Raw genomic sequence first — 24,545 nt, forward strand, 5'->3', positions numbered from 1 at the left:
CCTCACCATCATTTCCCCCGACCGGGAGAAAGCGTCCCGGAAGACTGTGCCTGCCTCGCGGGGCTCCCGTGAGTTGAGGGAGCCCTGCGTATGTCTCAAGTCCCGGGTCCCAGGAGGGGGCCCGGGTGAAAGGAGCAGTGCTGCTGCAAGAGAGGCGGGAGCCCACCCCGCTCCCGCGACCAGAGGATAGAGCCCCGCCGTCGCCGGAGTGTCAGGAGCAGCGCCGGAAGAGCCCGGTGAGTGGGGCTGTGTTTGGTGTCCGGGGAGGGGTGAGACCGAGTCCCCCCCCCCCCCCAGGCTGCCGAAGCCCAGCGAGAGCCAGTGGAGGCACGGTACTTGAGCGGCCCCGCCTGCCAGAGGGCCGCTCCAACGGCGGGGCCAGCATGTGTTGTCTAAGAGCCTAGACGGCTCCAACGCGGGGGCATATTTGTTTAAGATCCTGAGTGAGGCTCCAACATGCGGGGGCATTCCTTTGGTGATAAGAACGGCCCCGGAAGGCAGCGGGCCGCTCCAACGTTGTCCCGGGGACAGATTGGTGTTTTCGAGCCCACGAGGCTCCCACGCTGTGTTGGGCATGTTTCCCCTGCCGATCTAGAGCCAGAGAAGGCTCCCACGCCGGGCATCATGTTTGGTTTAGAGCGCTAGTGCGCTCCAACGTGTGACATACTGTTTTAAAGGCACAGTGGTGCCCAGGCTCATTTCCACAGCTGCCCAGCACTTAGTGGGCAGCTGCAACGTTTAGGTTGTGGCCCTTTGCGCTTTGCCTTGACTGAGTGCGCAGTCCAGCCCTGACTTTGTGGACAAAGGGCGTTTGAGCCCCTGAAAGGCCAAGTTTGCCTGGGGACCGTTTTCTTGTGTTGTGCCCTCACCTAGGGTACATGTTATTTTTAACAGGTATACTTTTGCGCAATGTGCACTGCCTTTATGCATATATTGATGCTTATGGTGTTAGGAAATGTACGGTGTATAGTATGTTTTGCGCACCCTGTATTTTATACCTCTAGATAGGATGTCTGCCTAGGAGGTTGTTTTACCTGTTTAGGTTTCTGTTAGGGAGATACTTCCCTGTGCGATATACGCCCCTAGTGTAGTTATACTTAGGTGGTTAGGTCTAATGAGTTAGACTAATGAGAAATTGCATAATGTGTTTATGCCCCTGTGATGGATGCAGGATAGGTTTTATACCTGATGCTAGTGTGATGACGCTGAGGTCATTATTGCGCTAGTAGTTACTGGTTGTGCTCTACAGTTACTTTGTGTTTCCATTGGTATATGTTCTACATTTACTATTGGTGATTTGTGCTGATTCTGACAGTGGTCCATGTGGCCCTGTCCCGTGTAAATAGTCCCTTGTAAAATTCTGCCCAGTGCCAGTTGGCACAGTGTAAATTGTGTGAATATTATCTAATGTGTTTTGGTATAATACAAAGGCTACTTTTATATATCACCTTGTGTGGAGTTTCTTTTGTGGTGGGCCTTGGGTGTTGTTGCTGGGTGCGCGCGCAAACGCTTTACACATTGCCTCCGGGATAAGCCTGACTGCTCGTGCCAAGCTACCAAGGGGGTGATCAGGGGTTATCTTTGGCGTGTAACTCCCCAGCCCTGACTAGAGTGGTGGTTTCTGCCTGGCTTTGGCGCAAGCCCTAGCCAACCAGAAATCCCATTTCTAACAGCGGGCTCCCAAGATACGTCGATGTGGGGTTCACGAGCTCTGTGACGCTGCTGGGAGCAGCTGGATTGCACTGCATACGCCCAACGTTGTTGAACGCTGGGGGGACCAGGCGCTGAATTCCCGAGGAGCTCTCCTGCACCCATAACTGACAAGGACCTTGGAGCATGGAGGCTCCGATCACTACTGACGTTCAGAGGAGCTCGGGGCGCGCTCCTTACACAGCAGCAGGGGTCGACCCCACCTGATCCCGGGAGGGCCGAGCACGGTAAGAGCGAGCGGCCCGCTGGCATCCCCCACCTCGCGTCCTCTTAGCCACACCGGAGGCCCCGCGGTGACAGGGGCCGCGGGTAAGCCTGGGGGCTGACCTCCTGGTCAGGCAAGTTTTCTGCTCGGGAGCGGTGGGCTGTAGAGGCCAGACTATGCAGCTGAAGGGTCCTCCCCTTAAGAGTTGCCATGGTGCCGGATTGCGAGGTGCCCAACAGTATCACACTGGCTTTGCTGTGTGTGCTAGGTTTTTGCAGGCCCCGCACTGCATTCTTGGGAGCTTACTACCGCTGGTTTGAATACAGTGAGCAGAGACAGCGCGCTTGTGGCTCTTGTAGTACACTGCATTCATTGACCCCTACTGGCTTTCCACACAGTGACGGTCAATTCGACTCCCTGGAGAAGAGGTTGGACAATACGGGAGCCCGTCTGGATGTGCATGAACGTAGTTTGGACAAGGCAGAGAGAAAGGTTTCTGATCTTGAGGACGTTGCCACGCAATCCGTGAAAAAGCTTGACCGCATGGAATTTTTTTAAAACTCCATAGCCATGAAAAACGGGGACTTGGAAGCGAGAAGTCGGCGTAATAACCTTTGTAGTCTTGGAATTGCCGAGTCCACCAATTCCTTGCAGAATGGACCATTTCATTGAAACATTGCTCACGGATCTGTTCGGGAAGGAAGTGTTTACACCCATGATCCTGGTAGAGAGAGCGCACCGTTCACTGGGGCCCCGTTTTAACCCGGGCGCCCACCCCCAGACCGATCATCGCCCGCTTGCTGAACTTTAAAGACCGTGACACTGTGCTACGACTTTCGCGTGAGATGGGAACTTTGTCCTGGCAGGGTTCAACAGTATTGATTATCCCTGACTTTACCGCGATGGTACAAGAGGCCCAGAGGAAGTTTGCAGGAGTGAAAGCCATACTGAGAAACTTGGGACTTAGGTACGGCACGCTCTACCCTGCTCGATTGAGAGTAGATGTGGCTGGGAAGTCTCAAGTGTTTGATACACCTACAGCTGTCCAAGAATTTTGTCGAGACTTCAAAAGAGTGGGGGCTCCCAAGGCAGGCCCTTGGCTCGCTGCACTCCACCGCAGAGTGGTTTGGCAGCCAGTGTGGAGTTGTTTACGCCAGACTGAGTTGTGTAACGCTAGGTTCAACTGGTGGGCTATCCTTTTGTTTTCATTGCAATGCGAAGAACACATTTTACAGTTTAATAGTTGCTTATTATACAAGTCTGGTGGAACTGCGAGGCGTTGCCCTTCCCCCTCCACCCCACTGGTGTTTACCACCTCTGATTGGTTCACTATTTAGATTGCGTATGTGTGACTATTAATAGCCATGGAATTGGGAGAGTAATTATGCATGTTTCAATGTTTCAATGTTTTTAATATTTACCTTAGGCCACTTATTCTGCTGATCAAAAGTTTCGGCATCCAAACCATTAATTACGCTGACGACACGCAGATGATCCTCTCCTTGGAAGGAGAGGACTCTATCTCCATAGAGACCCTACACAATTGCCTGCGGGAGACATCAAGGTGGCTGAAGATGAATTCACTTCAGTTTAACGCAGGGAAAACCGGGGTGCTTTTTAACAGTGGCTCGAGGACTCCCTGTCCGTTCCCCAGCAACTTCTGGCCTCCGGAAACTGCTTCTAAGGTACAGCCTGCAGACTCTGTCCGCAATCTAGGGGTCCTGCTTGACCACCAGCTCAGCATGGAGACCCATGTTCAGAAAACTTCTGCCTGTTGTTATGCCATTCTGCGCTCTTTAAGGAAAGTTCTACCCCTCCTACCCACCCAGGCTCAAGCTCAAGTAGTCAGATGCACTATCCTGAGCAGGTTGGACTACTGCAATGCCCTCCTGCTCGGGGCCCCGGAGTATCTATTAGACAGGCTACAAAGAGTCCAATCTGCGGCTGCAAAACTTGCCTTGGGGCTCCCGTCAAGATCCCATGGACCATCCGCCTTGGCACAACTGCACTGGCTTCCCCTTAGACAGAGAGTGCAATTTAAGGCCCTCTGTATTGTCTTTAGGGCTCTCCACGGTTCCGGTCCTGCCCCTTTTCATTCCAAGTTTGTGTGGTACGTTCCTACCAGAAAACTCCGCTCCTCGGATGCCAAACTGGTGGTCACCCCCAGATTCAAGAAAGTCAGATCTGGAGGTAGATCCTTTGAGGTGACTGCCGCTAGACTCTGGAACTCCCTCCCCGCCGACATTAGACATACCGATGACCTTCTACCTTTTAGAAAAAAGGTTAAAACATGGCTCTTCCCGGGCTAGCCCTAGTCTCCCTGTTCCTCCCCCCCCCCATCCTCCTCAGACTCTGTCAGCGCCAGGATGCCTGCGACGGCGACAGTTTGCGCTTTACAAATTCCTAAAATAAATAAATAAAATGTTTCTTATTTGGTAAAGGGTTAAGTCCCTGGGTTGATGCTAGTAGGGATGGGTGGGGGGAGGGGGAGATTTGTATGCTGTTATTTCAACTTATTACCATGCCTTTTATGTTATTTGTTCATAAGGTACATTATTCTCTACAATGCGCACTTACACACATGGATAGACACTTTCCCTGATGCCGCGTGATTGCTTGTCCATGCACGCCGAATTGTCACTCCTTACTTGGAACGTGCGAGGATTAAACAACACTAGATTAGGCAAACAAGTACTAGCCTATTTGCAGATATATATCGAATAGGGGTAGCATTCCTCCAGGAAACGCATTTGCCCAAAACCACAGCGACGTCCTTTGCTACGGCCTGGGGCCCCCGCAGACACTTTGCTAACTATAGCTGTTACGCAAGGGGTGTGGTGGTGCTCATACACAAACAACTTCCGTTTCAGCACTCGGCAACACGGGTTGACAGTGAGGGCCGTTACGTGATTGTAGTAGGACATCTTATGGGGAACAAAATTGTGCTTGTTTGTCTATATGCCCCTAACGTGGACGATCCAGACTTTTTTAGGGCAGTCCACTCACAACTCCTTCAATTAGACGCGATCACAAATGCATGGGGGGTGACTTCAATATCCTCTTAGATCCATCTAGAGATGGTACGTCCACATCTGCTGACACTAAACCCAGAGCTCGGACTGCTCTACTAGCGCTGTGTGAGAACTTACTACATGTGTGGAGTCACTGTTGACCTGACGAACGGGCATACACACACACTACTCCACCCCGCACCACACCTGGAGGCGATTGTACTATTGGCTGGTGACCCCTTCACTAACGACCTGGTTTAAAATGTCCCAGCATTTGCCCAGAACCCTTTGACCACTCGCCTGTGATTTTGGCCCTCCGGATCCCTAGACCTGAGGGCAGTGAACGGCAGTGGAGATTCCCAGGTCAGGCCCTACTTGACAGCGTATTCCAAGATGAGCTTAGAGAAGCGATAATATAATATTATGACATTAACACTGGATCGGTCTCGTCATGGGCAACACTTTCGGAGGCTTTTAAAGCTTACATGCGAGGGATGTGTATCTCTAAACACGCAGGGGTCCTGCGAGATCTCAGGACAACACTCAAACATATTGAAACGCGGTTGAGTGCGCTAGACCAGGAGTCAATCTTACACCCAGACCGTGACATACGCAATAGACGATTGAAGTTGCTAACAGAGTTTAGAGAGGCAAAAAAAAAAACATAGGTTTCGCCAGTGTACCATCACCTGCATTTAGAATGTGCCGGGCGGAGGTCAGAGGCACGAGAAAGATACATAGATCCATTCTAGGGGTAAGATTACTCTTAATGTTCTAAAACACATTTCTTCACAGAGCACCAGTGTGAATGGTGATGGTTATGGGAAATAGGTATCACTTTATGAAACCGATTTAAAACTTAGTCCTGTGTAATTACCTTTACTTTTGGAATTTATAATTGATAATGGATTTGAATATTAGCGTGTTATGTTGTGTTTTTTCACAGTTTGTTTTGATAGGTGGACCAAGACACCAATGGTGGGCCACCCAATTCTGTTTCTGGCTGACTGATTCAAGGCCGGTATTTTATTGTTGTAGTTTGATGCAGATTGACACTGACTATTTTGGTCCTGAAAATGCCCAAGAATTCTGAGTTATATATGGGTAGAAACATGCCGACCTTGTAATAAGTGACCTGTGCAATTGATGCACAGTACTTTACTCTGTTGTTAATGCCATCCAATGGGAGCCCCAGAATAAATTACGAGTTTTGCCCACTAGGGAGATAGTTTTTGTAAACTGTCATTTGCACTCTGCCCCTCACTCAGATCCCTGCTATTGCTTATTCTTGACAAAACCCCTCAGCTCCTTCCTGGCGGGGTAGTCGTAGCCCACAGCAGGCACGTTGCGGTCCTGTTGTGAGCAGGGACCCAATGATGAAGCTTGTCACCTTTGGGTGAGTGATGTCCCGTCCTTAAAACTACACGCTTTTGTCTCTCACTGTCTTTGTCCCTTTCTCCATTTAGGCCTATTTTTACACCAGACGTACTGTGTGTGTGAATAGCTAGTGAACTTTCACATAGGTGGGGTCCGTTTACGCTGACCAAGTTAGTGATTCTGACCCAACCCCAAGGCTGTATAGCGGGGGAGCTGGGTTGATTCAGTTGCACACCATATTACAAGCCAAATTTCTAAATAAACAGTTGAAAGGGTCACTCATGAAATATGTCAATACTTCATGATCCTCAGGGTGAACGTTTTCATTACAAGCATGGCAAAGCTGGAAGAGCTATTGGCTTTCCCAATTTGTTTTAGCTATGCTTTACTCCAGCGTGGCTGCTGTTTAGCATGGCTGAAAGTTGTAGAATGGAGTGTTGTGGAGTGGCGTAATGTTCAGTGGAGTGTCGTGGAGGTAGTAGAGTGGTGTCGAGTGGAAGGATGTTAAGTGAAGTAGAGTGTCATACAGTAGAATGGAGTAGAGTATTGTAGATTGTTGTGAAGTGGCATAGAATGAAATGTTGTGGAGTGTTGTAGCGTAGATGGTCGTGGCATAGACTGGAGGGGCGTAGAGTAGAGTGGGACAGAGTGGAGTAGAGTGGCATAGAGCGGAGTGTTGTAGAGTAGAGTAAAGTGTTCAAGAGTGGAGTAACCGATTGGAGTGTCTTAGAGGGGAGTGGAAAAACGTAGATTGGAGTTTCATGTCGTAGAGGGGAGTGGAGGGGCTTGGAGTGAAGTAACATGTCGTAGAGTAGAGTTACGTGTTGTACAGTGGAGGGCCATAGAGTGGAGTGGAGTAGAAGAGAGTGGAGTGATGTAGTGTGGAGTATGCATGGTGTGGTTGTGCACTGCCATTACAGACAACACATTTTCAATTGAAATGACTATTACATTTGCAGAGACCTACAGTTTTACTGATTAAAAGTATATAGCGCACAAAGAATAATGTGTGGAAATGTCATCACCTAGTGTATTGATTTGTTTTGATCATATTAAAGTATTTGTTTCCACCACACTTCAGAATTACAAAAAAGTGCTTCATTTGTGCTTTTTTAATTCTGATATATTCTGAAATATCTGCACCGTTCATTTGCAGACATTTAACTTTTTTTGCTATGTGCTAGAAAAAAGCATTTGCTTTCACACCAAGATTGTCATATAAATTCTCTCACTTTGAAGTCAGAGAAAGAAAAGTAAACACCAAGCTCCCTCGGAAGACAGAGCATGACACTGACCTCTGTCTTTGACTGCACAACAAATGTGACAAGATAAGAACGAGATTTAAAGGCCTGTTTACAGAAAGCAAGTACAGTGGAAAAATACAGTAGATTGATCATACGCCACAGTAGGGATTAACTCAAGCGGGACGGCTAAAACAAATCAAGCAAGCAAATAGAAAACCAGCAAATGTGAGTTACAAAACACAAAGCCAATGGAAAGTAGTGGGTGGAATGCATTCCCAGGGAAGCTTTCAGAATGTCCCCAAGATGTTCGCAAACCATACAGCTATGCTTTCTGGTAGGCTTCGACTGGAAAATGAGACACAGGTAGGTAAGTATGTTACAGCACAATTTCCCAAGGAATTGGCTAAAAAGCCATAGATTTTGCAAGTACGACGAGTAATCTGGCTGTACAATACGAAATGGTGTATCATTTCGATAAAATAGCCAGTAAGATGGTCCAGCGAGTTTAGTCCTTACTGGTAATATGTGGTGTGATTATGCGGGAATCCTCTCACAGTTGACAAATTGAGGGCCTTTAAATTGGATACTAGTTGCACTTATTTGTGCTTAAAAATAAAAAATGCACTATTTAATTGGTCCTGTACCAAAAACGTTATTATTAAAGCATTTTCATTCACTTCTACCTCCTTACATTTTCCCATCCTGCCCGTGGATTATCTATCGTAACATGATAGTCTATTTGAAAGGCTGCATAGCTCTCACATTCTCAAGCCTAAGACCACAGAGCTAGTGGCTCAGACAGAACATACAGGCTTAGACAACAGAGCTAGGTTACACCAATTGTACAGGTACAGCAGTCTTGTATTGGGATAATTGGGTTCAAAAAGTATAGTGCATATAATGTCACCACATCAATTGTCTAAAGCCTACCATGGCAGCAGGAAACTGTCTTTTTCCAAGGAAATAAATGTCCTTACAGTAACGAGAAATGTTTTCACATCAGCTAGAATTATCATTTATTTATCAGCTTGCAGTATTTTGGAGAGCTAAAAAATAATATTTAGAAATTAACTTATTGCGCCCCCATCCCAATTAACAATCTATATACTATGGATTTTCTTACACAATTCATAGAAACTTTATATACATTCAGTGAAGGAAAGGATTTAAATTCTAAGAAAAAACAACAAAACAAAACCTGGAACACTTCCAAAAAGATTAACTTGTAAAATTCAATTTTATTCTTTTTACTCTTAGTATTTTATTCAAAAGCATTGAATCACATTTGCATGATCTGCAAAATATGCAACATATAATGTTATGCACGGTTATTGTCAAGAGAAGAAAGAAGTGTGGAAATAAGTGCTCATGTGATAAATAGAAATAAAGTAGAATTCAAAGGGAAACAGAAAATTCAGGTATATTAGTACAGAAGGGATCCGGCAATACAACCTAACAGGATCGGTATCCCTACAATATTAGGCCTACCCATCCACATGGTTTTAAACTATATTAATTTGCAATGCATCTTTTTTGTCGTAATTTCTTCTGTAGTTGGGCTGTGGAAGGGGATGAATGTGTGGTATAGGCCCATTAAGGGGTTTGTCGACGATTCCTCTGCTGCGGGTCTTCCTCAGGACATGGGGGTGGGGGACGGGGGTTGATAGTGAACCTGAAAATAACCGTAGGTGTCAAAGTGGCCAGGTAGGGTTGAATCAAAAAATGACTAAATGACATATTAGTTAAAGAATGATGCTTACCCAAATCCTATATCGTGGTGAGTGACCAAGAGAAAACTTCAAGGTCATTGGTTGAAATCCAAAAGGTTTTTCGGTCACCAAGGAAAGGCTAAAAACGAAAATACGGGACAATAGGACACAAGCGATTTAAAAACATAAAAGTGATTATGAAACGCAGGACAGTGCGCACCATTGTCCATCAGCAATTTACCCGCTGTGCAAGATCAGCGAGAGTCCATGTGGGAGTATTCAGTTCGGTTCTGTGAAGATGGATGGACTCAATGAATATCGGGGACAAAAATCCTAATTTAGGATGGAGGATACAACCTATCTTAAATACTTTGAGTACAAAGACTGGCAGTGGCTTGCTGCATTCGTCGGCCTCATAATGCAAAGAAAGACGTGTCAATTCAATGAGGGACACCAGTTCCAATCTGAAAAAAGGGGGGGTTTTACACTAATGAGTGGAAGGATTAAGCAATATCTATCATCTAAAAGATGGGAAATGCAGTCTATCTAAATTACCTTCAATATTCAGACTTGTACACGAAATAGCGTGCCGCATCCGTCGGCGTCATGCAAAGAATGCCGTGTGAGCGTCCCCGGTTAAGTAACCAACGTGTACGTCGGCCACCGCAGGGCACGGTGAGCCGCTATTACGTCCCGCTTAGTTACAGCGTGAACAGACTATCTAGACCCGCGAATACCTCCGGTACAAGAAAAAAGACTAATCCCGTGTTGTGGGCATCTTTCAAAAAATCAAAGTGCTGTACAGATGATTTGCATACAATATTCATCTTATTTACATGACACTGACCCCATGTAGCAGGCTTATTTCATAAGAGTAATCCCGTGCTGCGGGCATCTTTCATAAAGTCAAAGCGCCGTATAGTGAATTGCATACAATATTTATCTTGTTTTCATGAAACTAACCCCGTGTGGCAGGCATATTTCATAAGGTCAATGCGCTGTATAATACTTAGCTTACAATATCCATATTATTTATATGAAAAGAGACTGGCCCCATGCCGCGGGCATATTTCATAAGGTCAAAAGCGCTGCACAGTAATATACATACAATATCCATATCGTTCTGGCGCGCATGAAGTGTATTAAAAGGTACAAACATCAATATCACACAAAGTTGTCATTAAACAAACAAGTGAATGGGAATAAACTGCTGTACAAGACACAATGATAAAATATATACAAGGTGATACAGTCAGATTTCTCCATGACAAGATGTATCTTGAGGGTATATACAGTGATACATGTGAGCAAAGAGTCAAGTGGAAGATTATCATTAATCAGGAACACAAAGGGAAAAACTGTTCTGCACAAAAAACTATGGGGAATCAATCTAAGGCGATACAGTCAGAATATATAAGACGATATGTATCTTTGAGACCCATTATATAAGAAGAGAGAAATCTCTATCCATTGTGAAGGTTTGATATCTGTCTAGAAATCTCCTCGTACTCGTTGAGGCCCTTGTGTACAGTGTCGAATATATGTATCCATTTACATTCACAAGTGTTCAAAATGTTGGCAAAATTGCCACCCCATGGGTTGATCTGCACTTTCTCCACAACCCACCACCTAAGACTCTCAACAGAGTGTCCGAAGGTGTTAAAGTGTTCAACTAGGGGCACACCCTGAACTTTACAGCGCATCCTGCTGCAATGCTGCAGGATACGGGACTTGATTTTTTGTATAGTTTGACCGATGTATAAAAATTCACATGGGCAAGCTATGGCATAGATTACACCAGTGGAATTACAATTCGTGTGTTGCCGCAACGTGTGTACGTAGTTATTATATGTACATTGTTTCAATTCTTTTGTAAGCGGGCAAGCCTTGCATGCCCCACATTTAAAATGTCCAAGAACAGTTGGGATATTCCACAAGGTCGTTTGACTTTCTCTGGGTTTGTTGGGTATCATTGATTTCACCACATAATCCCTCACATTTCTTCCTTTTTTTAAGGCGTGCATAGGTGGTTCCGGGATGCCAATTTTATCAACTACCAGGTGCCAATGTTGATTTATGATCTTTTTAACCTCATTGCTCCTAGTGCTGAAAGTAGTGGCATATACGAGTCTTTCATTATCAGATCGATTTTTTTGATTTGGGTTCCAAAAGGAACTCACGACGGCAGAACCAAGCCCTTTTATGTGCTATCTTAAGGAGACTCCTCGGGTAACCCCTACTGCTGAGGCGTTCCATAAGGTCGGCCGATTCCTCAAAGAAATCCTATTTACGACTACATTTCCTACGCAACCTCCGGAACTGGCAAAAAGGTAAATTGTCCCTGAGGTTGCGCGGATGATGACTAGTGTAGCGTAGAAGGGTATTTCTCTCACTTGGTTTCCTATAGAGTGTAGTGTGTAGCTTGCCCTCCTCTTCTCTGATTGAGATATCCAAAAAATGTATTTCTTTGTTACTAAAATCTAGAGAGAATTGAATATCCTGTGATTGGGCATTGAGCCAAATGTGAAATTGTGTAAGCTGTTGCTGATCACCCTTCCATATCATTAAAACGTCGTCGATATATCGACGCCATTGGGAAATGCAATCTCTGTAGGGGTACTCTCACTGAAAACATGTGTGTGTTCATATGTATCCATGAAAATAATGGCCAGGTCCGGGGCGAAGCTCGCCCCCATAGCCACACCTTTCGTTTGTACATAGCAGTCACCTTCAAAGTAGAAAAGGTTCTTGGTCATGGCGATTTCCAGCAACTGGATTATAAAATCAGTGGGGACTTGCCATGGTCTAGGTCGTTTTTCGAGTGCCATTCTGATATTACCTAGTGCTGCTATTTGGGGGATGCTGGTATGTAATGATGTTATATCCATCGTGACTAAGATGTTTTCTCCGTGGTTAAACAGGCGCCCATCCACTAGCTGTATGGCCTGCACGGTATCCCTCAGGTATGCCACAGTGTTTTCAGCAATGGGTTTCAAGAACACACCAATATATTTACAAAGAGTCTCCAGGATTGATCCACATCTTGATATGATGGGTCTCCCTGGTGGATTATTCAGTAGTTTGTGTACCTTGGGGAGGGTGTATATGGTGGGCATTCTTGGTTGTTCATTGTTCAGATTTGTATATTCATGTTTACAGAGGAAACCGTCATTCATCCCAATCTCAGTAACCTGTCTAATGGTGGCTGCCACGTCTTTTGTGGCGTCCACCCTTAGTTTACAGTAGTTACCTTCCACTCCCAGTTGTGCGAGTATCTCTATCTTATAGTCTTCCCGGCTTTGGATGACAATGGCTCCTCCCTTATCAGCCGGCTTGATCACTATATCGATGTTGTTTTTAAGTGATTCAAGCGCCTGTCGTTCCAGTCTGGAGATATTATATTTGATGTAATGTCTTACTGCAAGGAGTGTGTTGATATCTTGCATAACTACCTGCTCAAAGGCTAGTATCCTATGTGACATCAGCTGCGGTGGTGGAGTAAAGGTGGACGGAGGCGTAGGCCTGTATTAGAGAATGTAGGTTTATAGGGAGTTTTATTAAAGTAGTGTTTAAGACGTACTTTTCTGAAGAATTGGCGTAGCTCAATTTTCAGATTGAAAGTGTTGGGTGGACTAGGCGGTACAAAAGAGAGGCCTATTTCTAAAATCATTGCCTCCTCAGGTTTGAGGACCTAGTCAGATAGATTAATCAAAGGACTGTCATGTCTCACAGGAGGTGGAATCGCCACCTGTAGTGCTGGCGTCTGCTCTGAATTTCCCCATGGGTTTCCTGGCTGAAGTGGACCTGCTTCTTCGCCCTGCCCCTGCCCTGGTTCCATCTCGGTTGTCCCAATCCCCTGGAGTATGTCGACCCCCTGGGTCGGTCCCAGGGTCGACCTCTCCCTCGGTAGTCCTCCCATTGTCCCTCTTCTAAAAAATTATTATCACTAGAGAAGACAGGGTACTTGGGTGCCGCAGAGCTGGTACCTGGTCTTTCCGACTCACCGTCAGAGTTGCTAGCGGCAGTGGAGTCAGAGAAGGTAGTATGCCTCCTATAACCGCCCCTCCCTCTAGTAGAAAACCTCCCCTGACTTTCCCGTTTGTAATATCCTTCTGCTAAATAGGGGTAGGGGACTTTCTTATCATAGAATTTTATATCTTTAGCAAGCTTATCTAGTTTATTTGTTTGGGCATAGGTGTCAAAATCCTTCAGAGTTCTTTCTAGGCGTTCCAATGCTTCTTTTGCGTTAGTTAAAGCCTTGTCATCAATTATTTATTTCTTAAGGTCAGCAATTTCTTCCATTAGACGCTCAACCTCCTCCAAAGCTGTCTCTACTCCAAGCACCATCCAGTGCCTGGAGCAATTGTTGGAGATGAAGCTAAAATTATCTTTGAATTTAGGATTATCTAAGAAAATCGCCGGCTCGTTGCGCACCTGTAAACCAACAAGAATCACACGGGATTAGTCTTTTCTTGTACCGAAGGTATCCGCGGGTCTAGATAGTCTGTTCACGCTGTAACTAAGCGGGACGTAATAGCGGCTCACCGTGGCTCACCGTGCCCTGCGGCGGCCGACGTACACGTTGGTTACTTAACCGGGGACGCTCACACGCATTCTTTGCATGACGCCGACGGATGCGGCACGCTATTTCGAGTACAAGTCCGAATATTGAAGGTAATTTAGATAGACTGCATTTCCCATCTTTTAGACGATAGATATTGCTTAATCCTTCCACTCATTAGTGTAAAAAAAAAAACTTTTTTCAGATTGGAACTGGTGTCCCTCATTGAATTGACACGTCTTTCTTTACATTGTGAGGTCGATGAATGTGGCAAGCCACTGCCAGTCTTTGTACTCACTGTATTTAAGATAGGTTGTATCCTCCATCCTAAATTAGGATTTTTGTCCCTGATATTCATTGAGTCCATCCATCTTCACAGAACCGAACTGAATACTCCCACATGGACTCTCGCTGATCTTGCACAGCGGGTAAGTTGCTGATAGACAATGGTACGCACTGTCCTGTGTTTCATAATCACTTTTATGTTTGTAAATCCCTTATTGTGTCCTATTGTCCTATATTTTCGTTTTTAGCCTTTCCTTGGTGACCAAAATACCTTTTGGATTTCAACCAATGACCTTGAAGTTTTCTCTTGGTCACTCACCACGATCTAGGATTTGGGTGAGCATCCTTCTTGAACTAATATGTCATTTAGTCATTTTTTTGATTCAACCCTACCTGGCCACTTTCTGACACCTACGGTTATTTTCAGGTTCACTATCAACCCCCGTCCCCTCCCCCCTGTCCTGAGGAAGACCCGCAGCAGAGGAATCTACTTACCCCTTTTGCGCCAGGGTCGAAACGTCGACAGACCCCTTAATGGGCCTATACCACACATTCATCCCCTTCCACAGCCCAACTACAGAAGAAATTACGAAAAAAAGATGCATTGCAAATTAATATAGTTTAAAACCATGTGGATGGGTAGGCCTAATATTGTAGGGATACCGATCCTGTTAGGTTGTCTTGCCGGATCCCTTCTGTACTAATATACCTGAATTTTCTGTTTCCCTTTGAATTCTACTTAACTTCTATTTATCACATGAGCACTTATTTCCACACTTCTCTTTCTTCTTTTGACAATAACCGTGCATAACATTATATGTTGCATATTTTGCAGATCATGCAAATGTGATTCAATGCTTTTGAATGAAATACTAAGAGTAAAAAGAATAAAATTGAATTTTACAAGTTAATCTTTTTGGAAGTGTTCCAGGTTTTGTTTTGTTTTGTTGTTTTTTCTTAGGATTTAAATCCTTTCCTTCACTGAATGTATATAAAGTTTCTATGAATTGTGTAAGAAAAACCATAGTATAGATTGTCTAGGACCACTGTTTTCTATATCGATTGATGCCCAGGTCCTTTGACTATACTGGGTTACCCCATTTATTATAATGGCCCATCCCAATTAACAGCTTGTCATTTTCTAAAAAATATATCCATTCTCTAGTCAGTAACTTTTACTTTTTTTTTAGTAAGTAAGCTGATTTTATGTGGTACACAGGAGCTTATTATTCCCATAAGCTACACAAACATTGCCCAGAAGGTCAGTATTTTTTATTTAATGAGCCCAGATATGCCGTGTGTTAGTTTAAATAAAATATCTATATATTTTGTCTACAAATTACACTCTTTCCTTTTTCTTACATAAAATTGATGTGAGTCCTTGTCATCATGTGTCCAAGTATTCTCAAATAATTTGCCAGCAACCAGGTGTTCAGGTATTCTCTGTCATATGCCAGTCAGCGCCATCATGCGGCCAGGTATCCATCATCCTACGCATGTCAATGCCATCGTGTACCCATAAACCATGCAATGCTAGCCATTCCCATGTGTGAAGCATCAGATGCTATTCAGTGCGATTACAGGCATCGGTATCTCTCCATCCCCTAAATGAGTTGATGCCGCTGTGTTCCAGTAAGATTCCATGAAGTACCTTCAATAAACACACAGGCACATAAGCAATACTCCTCAACTTACTGAGGTCAGAGTGGGCAGAACGCCTTCTGCATAGGATATTTTAAAGATCCCGAAGGAAAAATAGATTGAAAGAATGAGGCCCATAAATGGATGCTGCATGGCATATTAAGAATCAGTTGGCAGAGTGTGGAGGGGTAATGTGACCATTATCTTGTTAGTTTTTTGACAAGGCATTTGTTTCTTGATGGCGCATGGAACAGAAGTATCTTGATTACCTTTTAAATTGCTTTGAGTAAAACCTTGCTTTTATTACTGTCCTTAGAGAAAAGCTGGAGAAAATCTTTTGAAATAAGTATTGTCCTTTGAAATAAGCTTAGGAAAGTTAAGATCAGTTTGGTAATGGGATTTGAGTTCTCTGATGGTTCTCCTGAAGGTGTTTAGCTCCTGGGAGTACGAAAGAGCAGGTGCAATGACCTTGTTGGATTTTACTTTCAGAGACGGGATTCCTGACAATAGACTGGTATTGTTGCGAGGTAGATACACTTCATTAAGAAAGATATTGATAGGGTGTGTGGAAATGTGCCTAAAAGTGGGCACACTTGTGCAGGGTCACTCTCTTGCCCCCCCAAGTCCAAAGACCAACAAAATAGAGAATGGCACTGGAGTTGGAATAAATAACAAGTTTATTAATCGCTCATGAATGGGACCACATCTACACAACACTCTCGTGCTGCAGGAGGAAGTAAACTGAATTCACAAACCATCGTCCCTTTTATACCATTTTGTTGCAGTGTAAGCATGTGAACAGAAATGGAAAGAACAGTTTTAGAAATAGCTATCAGCAAACAAGGGCAGATGAATAACCACTTGGTCAGCAAAGTGGGAGGGGGAGCAGGAATGCTTATGGCAGCAGTAAATGGCCCACAGTTAACATCTAAGACATGGTGCACTAGCAGCTAAAAAAACAAGCATTTGCAATGCAATAGGTCTCGCATTTATAAGAGTTTGAGCTATTGGCATTGTGAAATTACAATGCCTTTTATGTATGTTTTGGTTTTAAAACAAATAAAAGGCATTGTCATTTACAATGTCAGTAGCATAAACGCGCATAAAAGCAGTGTGCGACGTGCAGCAGTGTGCGACGTGCAGCAGTGTGCGGTGTGCAGCAGTGTGCGGCGTGCAGCGGCGTGCAGCAGTGTGCGGCGTGCAGCAGTGTGCGGCGTGCAGTAGTGTGCTGCGTGCAGCAGTGTCGTGCAGCAGTGAGTAATGCAGCAATGTGCAGCAGTGTGTGGCGTGCAGCAGTGTGCGGCGTGCAGCAGTGTGCGGCGTGCAGCAGTGTGTGGCGTGCAGCAGTGTGTGATGTGCAGGGGCATGCAGCAGTGTGCGGCGTGCAGCAGTGTGCGGCGTGCAGCAGTGTGTGGCATGCAGCGGCGTGCAGCAGTGTGTGGCGTGCAGCAGTGTGTGGCGTGCAGCAGTGTGTGGCATGCAGCAGTGTGTGGCGTGCAGCAGTGTGCGGTGTGCGGCGTGCAGCAAACCTTGATTAAATAAACTGCATTGTAAATATTGAGAAATCTGAATGGCTCAATGACTTATGTATGCCTTTAGGACAATGCATGTCATTAACAACGCAGTCGATTGAACGTGCTGAATACTTTTAAGATAAGAGGCTGCTTTTAAAGGCATCATTTTCATTTGAAACTACCGGTATGACATTATCCTAACGAATCGCCCATCTGCAGCATGGTTGCTCAAGAGATAAGAACCGAGGAAAAGCGAGCATGCAAAGCAAGCCGTTACTTTGCTGATAATGGCGAGACGACATGAGAATCAATGCGTGGTTGCTGTGCACTGCATTCAAATTCAACAGGGCAGTGAATTCTGACATAAGAGCAATACTGTTGACTTATAGCACCTACTTTTTCACATGCTAAAAAGCTACAAAATCACATGAGTGAAAGGAGCATAAGCTTCGCACAAGTAACTAGGCCAACAATGACCAAATATCTCCTACTGATCTTTTAGTAAAGGTTTCTGTGGCATGTATCTCCTACCAATTCTAGCTATTATTGTAAATAAAAAAGTCGGCACATAGAAGTTGGCCACATAAATGATTTTCTACTGCCTCCTATCGGCCATTAATGAAGGTCCTCCTATTGCTTAAAAGAAGCGTAATTTGCCTCTAACAATTGGTAGCCCCATATAAGCAGCCAACTGATCTACCACCACGAAGAACTCAAATAACCTTTGTGAACTAAAACATTTCAAATACAGAAATTGAATAGTATTTCTACGAAGCGAGTTACACAAAAGATTATTTGATGCCAATCAGGGACATTAAGAGGAGTCAAACACACAACAAAACCAACAAGGAAGACAAAAGTAGCGTGTGTCTTCCTGTGGGCTCGAGCTCCCCGTGCGCTGCTGTACGTCAGTCTCGCGCCCAGATTGAAGTGTCACTTTAATCTCGCTAATCGCGGGCTTTGAAGCGGCAAGGGGCGGGGAGCGCATTCCAGGCGGGGGAGCGGACCCTTTGAAGTAGGTGCACGCGCCAGTGGGCTGAAGCGCTTCCCAAAAGTGGATTGCATGGCGGCACGATGCACGTGATTGTGCGCGTGCTCGCCGTGCAATTCACTTTTGGGAGCACTTTTGGGAGCACTTTTGGGAGCCCCTTACTAGAGTCTCGCATAGCGATTGCTACGCAATAGCTAGGCAAGACCTAAAAACAGCACGTACATTGCTTTAGCTGAGTCAAGAAGTTAACTAAAGTAGAAAACACAAGCAGAGTGAAAAAGATGAGCAGGAGAGGACGGAAGAATTATTAAGAAAACTAAATGGACACCACAGCAAAAATGACCGTCGCTTATGCTAACGTCAAATATTACATGTTTCCACAGGTGTGTGGTCATCATTAGTGTATTATGTGAGGTGCTGGGTTTGAAGAAGGAGACAGAATGTTTTTTAGAAACTGTGGAAGTGAGTTAGTTGGTGGTGTACAGCCAAGATGACTTGCGTATAACAATGATTTTGCCACCAGATTTCTGGGCCAATCCAAATGATATACAGCATTGCCATGCAGTGTAAGAAATTCAAAGGATGAGAGCGAATTAACTGGTGAAACATGTATCTGTGATGTGGAATATGGAACGTGTTGTTAAATGAGATCAGTGCTGTCTCAGTGTGTAGAACTTGAAGACCTGTGGTCAACTGGCCGTTGGTAGGCCTCAAAAGGAAGCAGGGTAACTGCTGAGGTCAAGTCTCCAACAGGGAGGGGTGAGGTGAGGCCCACTGACTACAGCACCACATCCCTCCAGACACTGTGAGTGATCGCCTCTAAGGATGAGTGGCATTGTCAACATGATCTTTGATCTGTGAGTGAATGATGAGTTTAGTGCCTGCCTTGTTTTTGTTCTGGGATAAAAGTGTGTGTCTGTGTGTCTGACCCCGTCCATCCGCCAATGGACATGCAATCATAAGTGTAATCTTTAACTCAAAGATGGGACAGTGCATTTTAGAGTCTCTGAGCTTTGACCTGAACGTGAATAGTAATTTTGGGTTATCTGCAGGAATAGGTTCACTCTTCTAGCTCATTCTTTGGCTCCTGTCTCACACTCTTTCTTTTTTTTTTATTGACAGGGCTTAAAGGCAAGAGCCATTGGCTGTACTGAACCAACGCTAGTGGAAGTGAAATCTGTGGATGAAGGTGTCCTCCTTGTTGACCTGGCCGTGCTGGAAGAGCTGGAGAAAGTGTACTCTATAGAAATGGCCCATTATACTTATATCCCCTTCAGCTTTCTCATAGGTACAAAAAGATACTCTCCTTGTGCAGCAGTGCTAGCGGCGAAGTGTGGTCATAGAACAGACAAGGGTGTTGGAGGATCTATGATTACTTTGGAAAAGATAGACAGAGACCCTAGTTAGTTGAAAAGGTGGCATTTATATTAGGGTCTAGTAGGGGGAGTGCCATAGAGTGATATGCCAATAAGGTTTTAATGGTTTAGGTTCTCATTAAAAAGGGCTCGAAACTCTCACCATTCTAAGTGGAATGCTTCATCTGGTTGTTATACCTCACTCCAGGTAGGGTGTAGGACTGTCCTTTAATGGGCGCCACCATGTTGGGATATTTTTTCTTTGTGTTTTTGTGTCTCTGGTTCTTTCTTCCAGAGATATTCCTCATCAAGAGGCTGCATTTATAGGAGGGACTGTTTGGTAATATTTAATTATCATATTATTTTGCGCACTCTAGTTCAAAGGGGACATAACAAGCTAAAATTGCTTGAGGTAGATAAGTATTTTACTTTAATTGGTCTTTTCCTTCAGCAAATTAAAATCAAAGGGGTTGTTTGGGACCCTTCATGTCTTTTGTGTTGACGTGTTTCTTGCCTGTCAATTGCCCTGCATGAGTCAGTTGCAGTTTTCCAGGACAGTCTCTTTCTCCTACTATCCCTTTGACTACCTATCTCGGGTGGTGTCTTGGTACATGTAGTGAAAGTGCAATGTGTGATAAAAGTTGACTAGTTTGTACTTGTATCTCTTGTGTAGAGGTAAGAGACTCTGTTCTTACAGGACCCGGTCTAGTACTTGTAGAAGGCTAATGAGCAGAAGATTAGACCCTTTAAATTGTGGAATAATAACCATGATAGATTCATGGAGAAAACTATGCATCTTCGATTTGGTATGAGCACTGTGACCCACTACTGTAGTGAGTATGAAGGCAACACAGGGCTTCATGCGGGCTTAACTGGTTCCATTATTACACATACTGAAAATATTTCTTTGTGTGTAAACTTCCACAACATGCGTTGTTTGCAAGATTTTTTCATGTGTGTTCGGTAGTTATTGGTCACAGAAGGATGGTGTTCAACTAACACTTACCCCATCCTATGAAAATGGCTGTTTAATAGAGGACCTACTAGGGCACTTGTATTGCTACGGCTATAAAAATTGAGGAAAAACCTAGCATTGGTAAAGCCAATCGGTTGTGCCTTTGCAAGACTTATTAGCTTTGCCAATGTATTTGAGGCAGGTTGTAGAGCAGTGCAGCTTCTACGCAACATGGCTAAACATTTGAAAACGATAAGCGCTATGATGCGCCCAGCACTTACTGCATCATAGTGCTATTTGTTTGTGGCAGGAGGGAGGGGCGGGGGCAATCAACAACTGCAGGAGAAGGGAGGCAGAGACACCGTTAGCGCTATAGGACATGGGGTCTTTGCCTCCCCCTCTCTGTGGCTTAGCCACAAATGAGTAATCAGTGTGTGACGTCAAGACTGACAAAAGAGTGTGGAGCCATGTTGGAAGTAGCCTTTTTGCTAAATAACTGCTGAGGTTTTTCTTATGCTGGTTCACCCTGACCTTGGGGAGCCATAGTGTAAAGGTTACTTTCACATAGCCGGGGTCTTTATTTTTGTTACCAACAGCCTCATAATAGAGCATCGTATACAGGAGATGCAGAAGGCCATTCCTAGGGTCTGTGTTATAATACTCTATGTGTATATGTGTATGTATGTGCATATATGTGTGTGTGTGTGTGTGTGTGTGTGTATATATATATATATATATATATATATATATATTCACTTAAAAAACCATAGGTTTCACACACGTTATAGTTCGGATTTAGCATTTAAAAAACCTTGCAAATTCACTTAAAAAACCATAGGTTTCACACATGTTATAGTTGGGTGGACATTTCACTCGTAAAAAACCGATGCAATTCCACTGTTATAGTTGGTTCAGATAACTATAACTCGCGTGCCCGCAATCCACTGCTCATGAGATCACATATTACATCACTCATGACATGGTCAGTGGCATCACTAATGACATCACTGATGACATCATCCTTTTGATAGAGTGGCGGTCGCGCGAGTTATAGTTATCTTAACTAACTATAACGGGGGAATTTCATTGGTTTTTTACGAGTGAAATGTCCACCTAACTATAACGTGTGTGAAACCTATGGTTTTTTAAGTGAATTTGTACGGTTTTTTAAATAAGTTATGGGGTTTTTTGGGGTTTTTTTTTTAAGGTTTTTCACCGTGCGCGCACCCCGCGATTTAAGGGACCCCCTGACAAAGGCTAGGGGGTCAGGAACTCTCTTCCCTGCCCCCTTTTCACGTTTGCCACGTCTATTTTTCACTCTCGCACCCACAACAAACAAAATGGCGGCCGACACTTCCTGATTTCGACCGATTTGAACGTTGACTGACATGTAACCACCAATCAGAATTACGCTCGCGCACATTATGTTGCGCGCACGGTGTGCCGCTATAGATAATTATAGATAATTATGTGCTTTAACCTCAATTTTCTCAGGAACTACTGAACAGATTGACACCATATATGCAAAAGGCACATCCCTGACCTGAGGACTACCTCTCTGCCAAATTTCAAGTAATTCTGTTCAGCCGTTCGGGCTGTACCTTCGACTAAAGGTCCTATGGGAAAATGCATGGGGAAAACGCGTTTTGGGACCCCCCTTTTTTCTCAGCCCCCGCTTGACGAATCACCCCGAGACTTTCAGGGTAGGAGCTGAGCGGAGCGCCCCATTAGTTTTGAAAATTTCGCGAGGATTCGTCATCCGGCGCCAAAGTTATTCAAAATAGAATTTTCAGATTTCCTATGGAAACACGGTCCTAACTATAACTATCTACTGGCGACCGCCAGTAGATAATATATGTATGTGTATATATATATTTTTTTTATATATTTTTGTATTTGATGACTTGTGTGGCTGTAGATACCCATGCTTAGCATAAGTCCACTGTCTAGTGTTGGGCTCAGAAGTGTGCAAGTTGTTTTTCTTCAAAAAAGTCTTTCGATTCACAAGGTATAGCGGCGACTCCTCTTGCTAGTATTGCGCATGATAGTCAACTCCATTGTTAGATTTTTTCCGTTGTTGGGTTCAGTCGTGTGTTCCTCTGCTCTGGTCGACACCATTATTGGGATCCTTTTCTAACATTGTCGGTATTGATTTCGATCGAAAATCAATCTCTACTTATACTAAACTATATTAACGTCAAATTCGTCTGGGGGAACACGATTCCATTGCGCCCTTCGAGGCGGAAATTCTCTCATACGTGTTTCTTACAAAACAACCAAAAGATTAGATTTTGTCCTTCCTGTCATTCTAAATTTCCGCATACAGACTTACACAAGGTGTGTAATTCCTGCCTATCTCTCTATCGTCAGGAACAAATCTGTGAGGCCCGCAGATCATTCAGGTAAAAGAAAACTCTACAAGATCGTAGAGCCAGAAGACTGCAAATGTATCGACGCAGCACCGTCGAAACACGACATTTTCGGTTCAGAGGAAACGGAAAGGAAGGCACATCCATCGGCTGCAGATGAGGGTAATTTCTCTCCAAAGCTGAGCCCCAACTCAGAAGCAGAACAAGATACCCTCACATCAGGGCAACAAATCGTGAGTAAATTGCCACATCCAGTTCAACCCAAACAACAAGCATTACAAAAGTCTGCTGTTGGGCCTCCACTGCCTTCCAGCCATGGTAAGCACAGACCGGCTGATTCCGGAAAGTCTGGCCTCGGCTCAGGTCTGAAAAAAACAGCATAAACTCCTCGGTCCTAAACAGTCCACCTCAGAATCCACAGTTTCGGCACTGAAACAATCTCAAGTAGGAGCAGCCACATCTTTGGAACCGAAACTCTCAGATCCAAAAAACACGATCGGACTCCACATCCAAATCCAAAGCTTCAGATCTGAACTAATCCGCACCGAAACCTGTGGGAGAAAAACTAAGGTCAGAGCCCAAAACGCAAACAGTTGCGCATGCTCCACAGAATGTACAACCAGTACTTGAGAAATTTACATCAGCAACTAGATTCTAGACAGAAACTCTTAATTATCCATCCTGATATAGGAAGAATTCTCACCATGCCCCCTCAGGAACATGCACAACCTGCAAAGGGACAACTCTGTTTTCAATAGACATTCCTGTAACAAACAGGACGAAAGAGGATAGAGTCTCAAGTACACTTTGATTTAGCCCTCCTCTCAGTAGCGGCTACTATAACAGGGGTGGTGAGACAGAGGGAAGGGTGGACGGATGGAGGGGGTGGGAATTTTTTTTTTTTTAAATAGCACTTACCTTTTATGCTGCCTGCCACTGGCTCTTCTTCGTCAATCCTCCTGTCTGCACGCTGCAGGAAGCACACAGCCTGCCAGAATCCCCTGACCTATCACAACGCTGCCTTAGCTTTTCACCCACCAAACGGAAAACCGTCTAATAATAGAGTGGTTGACCATGCACAATACAAGCAAGAGGAGAAGTCACCATACCTCATGACTTGAAAGACTTCTTCAAAGAAAAACAACTGGCACACTTCCGAGCCCTATATATAACAAACTCCAAGGCCTGGCACCCTTTCAGCAGGAAAACCCAGGCACGGACCTCGTTACGCTCCGAATAATGACAGCAACGTTGAAATATGCAAACGCAGTGAAGTTTATTCCAGCATATTATCCACAAATTAACCAGGCAAAGTGCCTGCCATGACGCTTTTCGCTCACCTCACACGAGCTTGATCACATATGTCTATATATATATGTGTGTGTTTGAGAGGGTAGATGTTCTAGAACGTAAGGCTTATGGTTTCTCCGCTTCAGACTTGTTGCGAAGAGATCTTGTCGTTCAGACCGTGATGATCGTATGTAATATCTAAATCGATTGCTGTTTCTTCTGAAACAGAACCTTTACTTATACTGGGGCTTTGGGGTTGGGTGGACCTTTTCTGTTGTATTCCATGTATGTCTTTTTCTAAGTGACCTTGCCAAATGCTGTGTGTTAC

The 24,545-nt window shown here is 44.5% G+C and overlaps 1 protein-coding gene across 1 annotated transcript in view; it reads left to right on the forward strand.

Annotated features, from left to right (window-relative positions):
* Positions 1-24,545, forward strand: part of WDR81 (WD repeat domain 81) — a 142,085-nt gene that overhangs the window by 90,229 nt on the left and 27,311 nt on the right. Inside the window, exon 7 of the mRNA XM_085649069.1 lies at positions 19,371-19,536. Coding sequence (XP_085505195.1) covers positions 19,371-19,536 — 166 coding nt within the window. The remainder of the gene's footprint in view (positions 1-19,370; positions 19,537-24,545) is intronic.

This window comes from Triturus cristatus, chromosome 3_2, assembly GCF_964204655.1.
Source record: "Triturus cristatus chromosome 3_2, aTriCri1.1, whole genome shotgun sequence".
In the NCBI taxonomy this organism is placed as follows: domain Eukaryota; kingdom Metazoa; phylum Chordata; class Amphibia; order Caudata; family Salamandridae; genus Triturus; species Triturus cristatus.